We start from the raw sequence: 13064 nt of genomic DNA on the forward strand, positions 1-13064 counted from the left end.
TCGTGGACAGTTTTCGGACATTTGTGTTGGGTGGTCAGGGCGGGCACACGATGCCCGCATCTTCAGAAACTCGTACCTGTACCGGAGGCTTCAGGCAGGAACATTTTTCCCCCATCGCCAGTTTGCGGTTGGGGATGTGCACATGCCGGTGTGCATAGTGGCTGATGCCGCCTATCCCCTGATGCCGTGGCTGATGAAGCCCTACACCGGCCAGCTGGATGCGAGCAAGGAGCAGTTTAATGCTCGCCTTAACCGGGCTCGCAACCAGGTCGAATGTGCGTTTGGCTGTTTAAAGGGCAGATTCCGGTGCTTGCTCACACGCCTCGACATGGGGGAGACCAACATCCCTGAGGTGGTGGCCACGTGTTGCGTCCTCCATAACCTCGTGGAGAGGAAAGGGGAGGCCTTCCTACCAGGGTGGGGGAGAGCTGCTGATGCCCAGGAGAGGCTCTTTGCCCAGCCCCGGACAGCTGCCATCCGCCAGGCTCACCGGTCTGCAGTTGGCATCCGGGAGGCCCTCCGGGAGCAATTCTCCAGTGGAGGCCACTGAGACTGAGTGCACTGAGGGGCTTCTGCCTGGGGACTGGGCCCTGGCCCAATAGAAGCTTCCTTCCACAACCCATCTCCTGACCCAGTTTGGACACATCACTTACACCAGGGTGTGTTTCAAAATAAAATGTTCTCTTTACTTATTTATAATTTTGTACATATTATCAAACAATGTTGCAAACATAACAAAATTTTTTTTCATTTTTGTTGTTGCCAAACTATATACAATAAACAAACAGTTCGTTTAACCCTTTGTTTGTGCTTTAACTGGGGTGATGGGGGTGATTGAAACCTGGAGGGGGGAAGGGGACTGGAAACCTGGAGGGGGGAAGGGGACTGGAAACCTGGAGGGGGGAAGGGGATCAGGTTGAACGGGGCTTGGCAGATTTCCCTTTCCTGCCTGGGCCTCGTGTTTGGGGTGCTCCCCGGCTACGGGATCGGGTGATGCACCTGTCGGTTGGCTGGCTGCTGGGGGGCTCTTGGGACGTGGAAGCCTGGGGGAGAGGAGGGCCAGGGGGAGAGAGGGGCTGGGGAGGTGGGGGGGCTGGAGGAGAGGGAGGTCCAAGGGGGGAAAGGGATGCTGTTGTGGAAGGGGGGTTTGGTTGGGTGGGGTCATGGGGTGCTGGAGGAGCAGGATCAGGCACAGCAGCAGGCAAGCCGCTGACCTCCCTCAGAGTAGCGTACAGCACCGTGCGCTGCAGGACCAGCTCATTCATGAGCCGATCACGCCACCGCTCCTCTGCCTCCGCCCTCTGTAGCAGGATGGCGTTCTGCTCCTGCACAGCCTCGACGTGCTGCCGGAGGATGTCGGCGTAGACACGCCTGTGTCTGCGGCTCCCATGTCTCCGAGATGGAGATGGAGGTGGGGCTGGGGTGCTGCGGCCCTCTTCCACGGCTGGTCCGGCTGTGGAGGAAAAGAAGAAGACACAATCAGTCCTATAAACTGGACTCTGTAGCACTTACAATACTAACAAGATGGTTTATTAGGGGATGAGCTTTCCAGGGCCAGACCCACTTCCTCAGATCAGAGTAACACGGCTACATTTCTATCACAATCAGTCATGTGTGCAACAGCTGTCCAAAAGGGCATGCCCTCTCCCTTGAGACAGGGGAAGCAGACATTCTGAAGGTCACACTGTGTGTGTGTGTGTGACCTGGGCATCAGCCTGAGCATGACAGGTTTCCCTTGTGCATCACCCACTGTGCACCCACCTACCTCTCCCCTCCCCCCCCCCCCGGGTGTGACACAAACTCACTGTACTCACCTGCTGCTTCCTCTCCCGCGCCAGATGACGCCTGGGAGGCCTCAGAGGTCTGGGTGACTGGCTCCAGGGTGAGGGTCGCCGTCTCCTCGCTGTCCTCCTCCTCTGGGATCATGTCCCCGTCTCCAGACTGCTGTAGCTCCCGCTCTGGAGCGTCCACCACCGGGTCTGCCAGTCCGGACTGCACGAACCTCCGTGGTGTGCGTGCTTCTGCACTGCCACCCAGGATCTGGTCCAGCTCTAGGTAGTAGGGGCAGTAGTGGGGGGCTGCCCCAGACCGGGAGCTCTCCTCCCTGGCTTTGGCGTAGCCCTGCCGCAGCTCCTTTACCTTGGAGCACACCTGGTCCTGGGTGCGGGGGTAGTGGCCCTTCTGGGCCAGGGCTTCAGCCATGCGGCCATAAATTTCGGCATTTCGCCGCCGGCTTTTGAGGGCCTGTAAGGCCTCCTCCTCTCCCCACAGCTCCAGCAGGCTCTTTATCTCTGCGCCGGACCAGGATGGTGCCCGGCGCTTGGAGCCCTTGGCTGGGTCCCCAGAAGGCTCGGTGGAAGGGCCAGGACGGTCTTGGGGCTGTGACATGCTGCAGCAAAGTAGCCGTGTGCTCTGGCTCCTTGTCTGCAACAAGTGGCTGTGAGGGTGCGCCTGTCCCTTTAAGGAATGGCTGCAGCCAGGAACCACAGACGTGCAACCCATGGCCCAGATTGTCCACCAGGGCTTCTTCCTGGAGGCCAATAACTTCGAAAGAAAGGGCTCCCCCCGTCCAGACTCATGTTCTTTCGACGGATCTCCCTCGAAAAAGGCGTTCTTCCTCGTGAAACGAGGTTTACCGCCGTCGAAAGAAAAGCCGCGTTCTTTCGATTTACTTTCGAAAGAACGCGGCTTGAGTCTGGACGCAGGGGAAGTTCTTTCGAAAAAAGGCTACTTTTTTCAAAAGAACCCCTGAGTGTGGACACAGCCCTGGTGACCCCTGTCACATCACAAATCTCTGAGTGTACCCTCTCCCTTATAAATTAAAAACACGGATGTTTATATTAAACATTATTATAAATGCTGAAACTGAAGCGAGATTTGGGAGTGAAGGCTGAGAGCTCATGATGCCAGAGAGGTCACAACCCAAAAGTATGAGAACCCCTGCTTTAGCACACTTGGGCTACGTCTACATTGGCCCCTTTTCCGGAAGGGGCATGGTAATTTTTGAAATCGCAATAGGGAAATGCGCGGGGGATTTAAATATCCCCCGTGGCATTTAAATAAAAATGTCCGCCGCTTTTTTCCAGCTTTTAGAAAAGCCGGAAAAGAGCGTCTACACTGGCCCCGATCCTCCGGAAAAAGCGCCCTTTTCCGGAGAATCTTATTCCTACTTTGAATAAGGAATAAGATCCTCCGGAAAAGGACACTTTTTCCGGAGGATCGGGGCTAGTGTAGATGCTCTTTTCCGGCTTTTCTAAAAGCTGGAAAAAAGCGGCGGACATTTTTAGTTAAATGCCGCGGGGGATCATAGAATCATAGAATCATAGAATAATAGGACTGGAAGGGACCTCGAGAGGTCATCGAGTCCAGCCCCCCGCCCTCAAGGCAGGACCAAGCTCCGTCTACACCATCCCTGACAGATGTCTATCTAACCTGTTCTTAAATATCTCCAGAGAGGGAGATTCCACCACCTCCCTTGGCAATTTATTCCAATATTTGACCACCCTGACAGTTAGGAATTTTTTCCTAATGTCCAATCTAAACCTCCCCTGCTGCACTTTAAGCCCATTACTCCTTGTCCTGTCCTCAGAAACCAAGAGGAACAAATTTTCGCCTTCCTCCTTGTGACACCCTTTTAGATATTTGAAAACCGCTATCATGTCCCCCCTTAATCTTCTTTTTTCCAAACTAAACAAGCCCAGTTCATGAAGCCTGGCTTCATAGGTCATGTTCTCTAAACCTTTAATCATTCTTGTCGCTCTTCTCTGTACCCTTTCCAATTTCTCCACATCTTTCTTGAAATGTGGCGCCCAGAACTGGACACAGTACTCCAGCTGAGGCCTAACTAGTGCAGAATAGAGCGGCAGAATGACTTCACGAGTTTTGCTTACAACACACCTGTTGATACAACCTAGAATCATATTTGCTTTTTTTGCAACAGCATCACACTGTTGACTCATATTCAACTTGTGGTCCACTATGACCCCTAGATCCCTTTCCGCCATGCTCCTTCCTAGACAGTCGCTTCCCATCTTGTATGTATGGAACTGATTGTTCCTTCCTAAGTGGAGCACTCTGCATTTCTCCTTATTAAACCTCATCCTGTTTACCTCTGACCATTTCTCTAACTTGCTAAGGTCATTTTGAATTATGTCCCTATCCTCCAAAGAAGTTGCAACCCCACCCAGTTTGGTATCATCTGCAAACTTAATAAGAGTACTCTCTATCCCAATATCTACATCATTGATGAAGATATTGAATAGTACGGGTCCCAAAACAGACCCTTGAGGAACTCCACTTGTTATCCCTTTCCAGCAGGATTTAGAACCGTTAACAACAACTCTCTGACTACGGTTATCCAGCCAATTATGCACCCACCTTATCGTGGCCCTATCTAAGTTATATTTGCCTAGTTTATCAATAAGAATATCATGCGAGACCGTATCAAATGCCTTACTAAAGTCTAGGTATATGACATCCACCGCTTCTCCCTTATCCACAAGGCTCGTTATCTTTTCAAAGAAAGCTATCAGATTAGTTTGGCATGACTTGTTCTTCACAAACCCATGCTGGCTATTCCCTATCACTTTATTACTTTCCAAGTGTTTGCATACGATTTCCTTAATTACCTGCTCCATTATCTTCCCTGGGACAGACGTTAAACTGACCGGTCTATAATTTCCTGGGTTGTTCTTATTCCCCTTTTTATAGATGGGCACAATATTTGCCCTTTTCCAGTCTTCTGGAATCTCCCCTGTCTGCCATGATTTTTCAAAGATCATAGCTAAAGGCTCAGATACCATAGCTAAAGGCTCAGATATTTAAATCCCCCGCGCATTTCCCTATTGCGATTTCAAAAATTACCATGCCCCTTCCGGAAAAGGGGCCAATGTAGACGAGCCCATGATGTAAGCTTTCTCTTTCCAATACATATAATGCACACACATAGGCCTGCCAGTAGGGGAGAGGAGAAATGGGGCAAACGGGGCAGATGCCCTGGGATCCAGTAATTCAAAAGGGCCCAGGGCTCCTGGCTGCCCTTTCAGTTGCCACTGGAATGCCATGTGGCATGCTCCAGGTGGCTGGGAGGAGGGGGCAGCACAGCACGCTCCGGATGGCATAGAGGGCTGGCTGCCCCAGCCCAGCCCCTTCCACCGGAGGCCCTATCCCTTCCAGGAGTGCAGAACTGCCCCTTCTCCCCACTACACCTTGCTCTGGGGCCTAGCAAGCTTTTTGGCCCCTCTGCGCGCACATACAACATAATCTCTCTGCAAATACACAAACATAATATTCTCTCTTAGGGTGCGTCTACACAGCAACATTATTTTGAAATAACTAGCATTGTTTCGAAATAACTTAATCCACGTCTACACAGCAGGCAGTAATTATTATCGAAATACTATCAGGCTGGAGGACTTCTTACCCTGACTCCTTTAACTCTCATTGTACGAGGAGTAAGGGAAGTCGGAGGAAGAGTGCTCTATTTCGAAATAAGTGCTGTATAGACACTCCCTATTTCAAAATAAGCTATTTTGAAATAAGCTATGCAATTGACGTAGCTCAATTTGTGTAGCTTATTTCGAGTCACGCCCTGCTTATAGACGCACCCTTAAACTCACATAATCACTCTAACAATGTAATTTATCTCTCCCTTTCACTCTCTCTCTCTCTCTCTCTCTCTCTCTCACACACACACACACACACACACACACACACACACACACACACACACAAACACTGTAATTTTAAACCACACATACATATGTACACAGTCTCACTCACACAGAACTATGGTATCTGCAATAGTAGCAAGAGAAAGACAAAGGAAAGTGAGGTTTTCTACGTGGGAGGAAAGAAGATCCAATAATGGACACAATTAAAAAGGCTCAGGTGTTTAATGCTTATTCTGCTTCAGTTTTCAGTAAAACAGGAAAATGTGACAAGATACTTAACCCAATTAACACTAACAACAAGGGAGAAGAATCACAAGCCAAAACGGGAAAAAACAGGTTAAAGAATATTTAGATAAGTTAAATATATTCAAGTCAGCAGAATCTGATTAAATTTACTCTAGAGTATTCCAGGAATTAACTGAAGCCATGCTGGAACTGTTGGTATTTATCTTTGAAAACTCATGGAGAGTAGGTGACGTCCCAGAGGACTAAGGAAGGTCAGACATAGAACCTCTCTCTAAAAGAGGAACAAAGTGGACCTGGGGAATTATAGACCAGTTACTCTAATTTCAATACCCAGAAAGACACTAGAAAAATTATCCGTTTGTAAGCATCTAGTGATAGCAGGGTAATAAATCATAGCCAGCATGGAATTGTCAAGAACCAATTATGCCAAGCCAACCTAATTTTCTTCTTTGAAAGGTTATTGGCCTAGTGGATGGGGAAAGCTATAGATGTGCTATCTCATGATTTTAGTAAATGGATTTAGAAAAATGTAGTCTAGATTAAATGATTATAAAGTGGCGGTTGAAAAGTCCTAAAAATGTAGTTATCAACGGTTCACTATCAAACTGAAGTGGGATGGAGTCTAGTGGAGTTTAACAGGGTCAGTCCTGGATCTGACATTAGTCAATATCTTTATTAATGCCTGGGATAATGGAGCAGAGACCAGGCTTATAAAATATGCATATGACACCAAGCTGGAAGGGGTTGCAAACACTTAGGAGTACAGGATTAAATTCAAAACAACCTGGACAATCAGATCTATAAAATTAATTACAGATGTGCAAAGTACTACTTTTAGAAAAAAAATCAAATACACAGCTACAGAGTGGGGAGTAACTGACTAGCTGATAGTACTGCAGGAAAGGATTTTGGGGGTTATAGTGGATCAAAAAATTGAATACGAGTCAACAACATGAAACAGCTGTGAAAGAGGCTGATGTCATTTTGGGGTATATTATTAGCAGTGTCATATGTAAAATTCTGAGGTAACTTTCACTTTACCCAGCAATGGGTAAGGCTTCAGCTGGGCTGTGTCTAGACTGCATCCCTTTTCCGCAAAAGGGATGCAAATTAGACATATCGCAATTGCAAATGAAGCGGGGATTTAAATCCCCCCCCCCCCCGCTTCATTAACACAAAAATGGCTGATACTTTTTTCTGGCTTGGAGCTTTGCCGGAAAAAAGCGCCAGTCTAGACACGGATCTTTCGGAAAATAAAGCCTTTTCTGAAAGATCCCTTATCCCTCTTAAAATAAGGGATAAGGGATCTTTCAGAAAAGGCTTTATTTTCCGAAAGATCCGCGTCTAGACTGGCGCTTTTTCCGGCAAAGCTCCGAGCCAGAAAAAAGCGGCAGCCATTTTTATGCTAATGAAGCGGGGGGGGGATTTAAATCCCTGCTTCGTTTGCAATTGCGATATGTCTAATTTGCATCCCTTTTACAGAAAAGGGATGCAGTCTAGACACAGCCTTGGAGTGTTCTTTCCTGCTCTGAGCACAGAGTGTAAGAGGTGTGGAAAAAATGACAAGAGTTCAGTGGAGAGCAAGAAAAATGACAAGAGATTTAGAAAACCTGACCTCTAAGAAAGGGTTTAAAAATCTGGGAGTGCTTATAAGCATTCACCAGATTTCACTCCCTTAATCTTCTACATGCTTCCCAAGTGGAAAGAAGATCTTAGGGGGAAAGGTTTCAAATAGGATACTGAGGTGATTGCAGCAAGGGTGCTGTGAGTAGGGCCAGTATGGGTGTTGCAGAACCACCTGGGTAAGAGTGGCTTCCATCACTTATGAGGTTTACAGTTTGGTTCAATGGTTCTCAGCACCCCCAACTATACAAACTGTTCCAACACCACTGGATTACACAAAACAAGTAATTCCTGCATATGCAAGAAAAGATTTCTTCAAGACAGGCATAGCCAAGCAGCTCCTCTGCGGATCAAGTGCATCAAAGTCTAGAGCGATTATATTAAAAAATAAATAAACTATTGAACACCAATCATGGGGTTTTTTCTTGGGGTGCAAACTTTCTGAATGCCCTTCATCTATGGATAACTCATAAATAATAAGAGACTCAAATGCTTGGTAAAAATGTGAGCGTTTATGCAAAACTAGAATATTGGCTATATTATTATCATTGTCAAACATTGTATAGATATATTTCAGGATACATACTACAAGGAAATTACAATATGCAGTTACACCAGTATCTCCTGTGACATATAATGTGCCATAAACCCTGAGAAATCATAAGCAAAAGAGAAAAATGAATAGAGGAGGTTCCACCTCCACTGAAGCTATTATTATTTCCACGGCAAAAGTCTATGGTGAGCACGGCTGTATTAATGCAAGTTGTTCTAGTTCTTTAACTGGAATAATGGAACAACTGCTTTTGGGAGCATAGGTTGGTGATATAATGGGGGTTCAATAGCTCAGGGAATGGAGTACAGAACATGTCACCTCTAGATCACTGGTTTAAATCTGGTCCAGACTGAAAGTGACTCAATGGCTTCAATCCAATTTGTAGAAGGCTTATTTCTCCACCACAATCCCTGCCCATGCATCTCAGATGGTTTCTCCTGAGCATTTTCAGTAGTATTGAATGGGCCATGGTGACCAAACTATCCTTTCTTGCCTAAAAATGATGCTTCTAGGTCAGGATTTAGGTACATTGACTTCTGCCAGCACAATACCTTTTCTATTGTGACACTGAAGAGACTGCTCTCCAGAGATGTCAATCTGGTTTCCGCAGACACTAAGGGTATGTCTACACTAGCCCCCTAGTTCGAACAAGGGAGGCTAATGTAGGCATTTGAAGTTGCAAATCAAGCCCGGGATTTAAATATCCGGCGCTCGATTTGCATCTTCCTGGCCGGTCGCCATTTTTTGAAATTTACAAATCCGGACTAACTGCCCGTGTCTACATGCAGCAGGGTCCCGGTAGTTCTAAATGAAGCCCGAGTTTGAACTACCTGTTAAACCTCATTCCAGGAGGAATAACAGGTAATTCAAACTAGGGCTTTATTTCAAACTTCCAGGTCCCTACCGCGTATAGACGCGGGCAGTTAGTCCGGACTTGTAAATTTCAAAAAATGGCAACCGGCCAGGAAGATGCAAATCGAGCGCCGGATATTTAGCTCCCAGGCTTCATTTGCAACTTCGGTTGACTACATTAGCCTCCCTTGTTCGAACTAGGGTGGTAGTGTAGACATACCCTAAGTGAGTCAATAAAACCAGGCACATGACAAAACTGGAATCTTTCTGATCACTTTGACAAGAGAAAAAAATGTTTCTAATTTATAGTAGGCAGAACGTTTCACCACAGTCCTTGAGAAACCCCCATGACAAAGGCTAGCGTTGATCTCTATTTCTCCACAGAACTGATACAGCAGGAGCCACTGTGGGATTTATAAAGCTTCTCGCTCACTCCTCTCCCCTGGTCTTGTGAAATGGAAGCTGCATCTCCATGGCCCATTCAATAACAATTAGATACAGCTTCTCTCTGAGCGTTTCAAAGTTCTTTACAAACTTTAAACTGCAAGGCCTCTCCTTTCTCTGAGTAAGCATCATCACCCCTGTATTACAGAGGGGGTACTAACTGACAGCATGCCTGCGACAGAGCCAGGAATAGAGGGTAAGCTGCCCTGAGCTTAGCTCAGTGCTCTAACCACTTGGAAATATTGCTTCTTGCCCTCTGTGCTGAAACTACTGACAGTGTGACAACTGCCTTTCCAATAGAAACTAATACATAAACTGGGACGTGATCTGAGGTACCCTAAGCTGCTCCCAGGCTTGTTTGCTTGCTCCTGATGAAGACAATTGTTCTGACATTTGGGGTCCTTCCGTGATCTTCATGAATGCTATTTTTGAAGCTTCACTTTAGGTTCACTTGCCCTTTGTGAAGGGGCATGTTGTGGATTGTCAAAGATGGTTAAGCAGACTCCCAGGAAGGTATCCCAGTCAGAGGGCACAGGGATGTTCTGTTCTAACAGTAGGGAAGCCCAGTCGAGAGCTTCATCAAGGCTGATTGCTAACCTCACCTTTGTCTTATCCGCGGGGTATGTTTGATGCAGGAAAAGCAGCCTGCCTTGGTTCAGGAACCCCTGGAATTTCTGATGGTCCCAGTCAAACTGTTTGGGCAGAAGCACCAGAAAAGCCAGTTCAGGAGATGAGTGGTCTGCTCCGGCACATCATATGGGTGCTTCTCCCTGTGAGCATACTAGCTTCCCTACTGTTAGAACAGGGGGGAGGGATAGCTCAGTGGTTTGAGCATTGGCCTGCTAAACCCAGGGTTCTGAGTTCAATCCTTGCAGAGGCCATTTAGGAATTTGGGGCAAAAAATTGTCAGGGATGGTACTTGGTCCTGCTGTGAAGGCAGGGGACTGGACTCAATGACCTTTCAAGGTCCCTTCTGGCTCTAGGAGATAGGCAATCTCCATTAATTTTATGTAGGTGCTGTGCTTTGGCAGCAAGCTGCGTCACTGGGGCCTGCAACCAGGCAAACTGCCCAAGGGGTTTGTGCTTCAATGCAAACTGCATAGCTTCAGTCTGTAGCATTAGGTTTCCTGTCTGCAGGTAGGTTACTTCATCCTGTAGGTCCAAGTCCCTGAGAGAACTGCTGTTCAGAGGGCAACACGTCCCTTCTGTCTTCTGTGGAGGGCTTGGATGGGAGGGGGCTGAGCAAACTGTCAGAGCCAGGTTTTGGGCAGCTGGTGTGTACTCACCACTTACCAACTGGCAATCAAATGTGTTTAGGATCAACAGTTATCCTACGGATGTATCTATACATGTTGTCAGAGTTTCCCATTGTGAGGCATGGTAAGGGTGTGCGCAGGTGGGAATGGCGATATTTCCAGTACTTGATATTCCCATGACCAGTGTATGTGGATCAGTTTGGAGCTTGGTATAATGCTGGGACAGTTGCTTTCAGATCTCAAGGTGAATTATTTGGATGGGGGGAAAAAAACAGGACTTACTAAATCTCAGGATAGCCCTTTTTTGAGTTTGTCCAATTAAATCCCAACATTCTGGGCTTCGTTTGTCAGACATGAGCATTACATTTCTCAGAATCAAAGTCCATTTTCCAAGATCCATACCTTTGCTGAAAAGTCAAGGGGAAAGGAAAACAGGAGTTGGCTGTGGGAAGAAGCATCTGGGCTTGCTGTGTGTGTTTTCCAGAAACCCTTTTCAAAGCTCTGGAAGAGGGAGCAAGCTGGCCACATTGGGACGCACATGGCCAAGGCGGCCCTGTGAGCTTAGAGCCAATTCCAGGCATTTGGGGAAAGACAAGAGCTGGATGCACAAGAAAGCAGCTTGTTCAAAGGATTATTATGCTTCAAAAGGCCATCCCTTGGCTATGGAGTGGAGGATGTGCATTTCAGCTGTAATGCTTTTGCAGTATTGCCAACCCTAGCTATTCAAAACTGATGACTCAGGCCTGCAAAAATCATGAGATTTTTGATAATACATAATATATGGTGGATAATACATGGTAGATTCTTTTTATTTTCCTTAGGGCTTTTGAGACTTTGGCTGTGCTTGGCTCATGTTTTAAAGCTTTTGAAAGATTCTGAGAGTTAGAAAAAATGGTTATTTACTTCCTCGTTACTGTTGTTTTTCCACACATGTTGCTCATATCAGTTTCAAGTAGGTGTGCGTGCACTATGTGCACAGTTGTCAAAGCTTTTCCCTTAGCAGCTCCTATCAGGTTGGCTGTGGAGTCCTCTGATGTGGTGTCTTCATAGTGCCAAATATGTGTCCCTGCCAACCTGACACCTCACTACTCCAACAGAAGGTTAGGTGAGTGGGTACTGGATTGGATATGAGCAGCACATCTCAAAGAACAGATATGAGGTTCTTTCTTCTTCAAGTGATTGCTTGAAATGAGTCCAGTTAGGTGACATCCAAGACTTACCTGGAGAGTTGGGTGGGAGTTACAGGACTGCTGACAGGAGAACCACTCTGCTGAATGCTGCACCATTTCTGAAATGATGGATGATAGCCTAACAAAAGGTGAATGTATCCACTGAGGACCATGTTGCCACCCTACAGATCTCAGGACCTGGGCTAGGAACACTGCCACAGAAGGGCTGGGCTGGCAGCTTGGCTAGCTCATAGCATGTCTGGATGCCGGATGTGATCCACAATGAGAGCCTCTGAGAAGATCAAGGGCCCTTTTGTCCAGTCTGCAATCACAGTGAGCAACTGGTTAGACTTTCAAAACGCTTCATGCACTCGTTGTAAAAGATTAGCATCTTCTGAACGTCCAGTGAGAGGAGCCTTTGTTCTCAAATATTAGTGTGAGGCTTAAAGAGAGAAGACAGGCAGAAAAATGTCCTGGTTGGTGAAATATGACACAACCTTTGGAAGGAAGGCCGGGTGAAGTCTGAGTTATACTTTGTCCCTATGGAAAACCATGGAGCGGAGGAGGGTGGGTTGGAAGTGAGGGTCTTTTGACTCAGACACCCTCCTTGTTGAGGTAATGACAACCAGACAGGCTACCTTATGTAACTGGTAGAGAAGAGAGCAAGTCACCAGCACTTCAAAAGGGGGTACCGTTAACCTGGAGAGGACCAGGTTAAGGCCCCAGGTGGGACCAGGCTGTCTAATCTGTGGATGTAGCCATTTCAGACCCTTGAGGAAACAGTCAACAATGGGGTTGGCAATGATGGAGCATCTGGACACTCCTGGGTGGAAAGCTGCAACAGCAGCAAGGTTTACCTTGATGGATGATGCTGCCAGGCTGTGAATGACCACGCCGTGTCTGGGCACAGCTGAGGGCATCCGCTCAGGGCAAATTGCTCAACTTCGGGGCTCCTTACAGCCCCCAGACTAGTGACCTTTCCAAACAGGCCACAAACCCGTTCCACAGAGCACTTCAGCAGCCTGCCTGAAGCCTCACGAGCAAAACCCCTCCGACACCCCAGCAATATCCATGCCCCAGATGGCCCCGGGCCTCATACACAGGTGGGGGGGGGGGTTAGAACCCAATCCCACCTACCCCCAACAAGTTCTGTCCGGTTCCAAGAAACCAGCCATAGATCCCTGGTCAATTTGCCCTCTGGACCTTACCCACAAATCACGCTGAGCCAATCCTTTAGAATCTACCATCT

General features: G+C 47.3%; 1 protein-coding gene across 1 annotated transcript; it reads right to left on the reverse strand.

Moving 5' to 3' along the window:
• Nucleotides 1-592: 592 nt before the first annotated feature.
• AMELX (amelogenin X-linked) lies at nucleotides 593-11932 on the reverse strand. The gene is made up of 4 exons (XM_075897777.1): nucleotides 11867-11932; nucleotides 9993-10082; nucleotides 1815-2181; nucleotides 593-1453 (listed from the first exon to the last, which is right to left on the reverse strand). The coding sequence occupies exons 1-4, from the start codon at nucleotides 11930-11932 to the stop codon at nucleotides 912-914; spliced, it is 1065 nt and encodes a 354-aa protein (XP_075753892.1). The 3' UTR covers nucleotides 593-911.
• Nucleotides 11933-13064: the final 1132 nt, after the last annotated feature.

This window comes from Pelodiscus sinensis, chromosome 1 (assembly GCF_049634645.1).
Source record: "Pelodiscus sinensis isolate JC-2024 chromosome 1, ASM4963464v1, whole genome shotgun sequence".
NCBI classification, from domain to species: Eukaryota; Metazoa; Chordata; order Testudines; family Trionychidae; genus Pelodiscus; species Pelodiscus sinensis.

Excerpts from the sequence above, each read along its gene's own strand:
- AMELX (XM_075897777.1), bottom strand. The coding sequence starts at position 11,932 with ATGGTGCAGCATTCAGCAGAGTGGTTCTCCTGTCAGCAGTCCTGTAAC. Across the intron at positions 10,083-11,866 it reads ACTCCCACCCAACTCTCCAG|TTTGACTGGGACCATCAGAA; the intron begins GTAAGTCTTGGA and ends CTGCCCAAACAG. Across the intron at positions 2,182-9,992 it reads ACCCCGCGGATAAGACAAAG|AAGGGCCACTACCCCCGCAC; the intron begins GTGAGGTTAGCA and ends GCCCTGGCCCAG.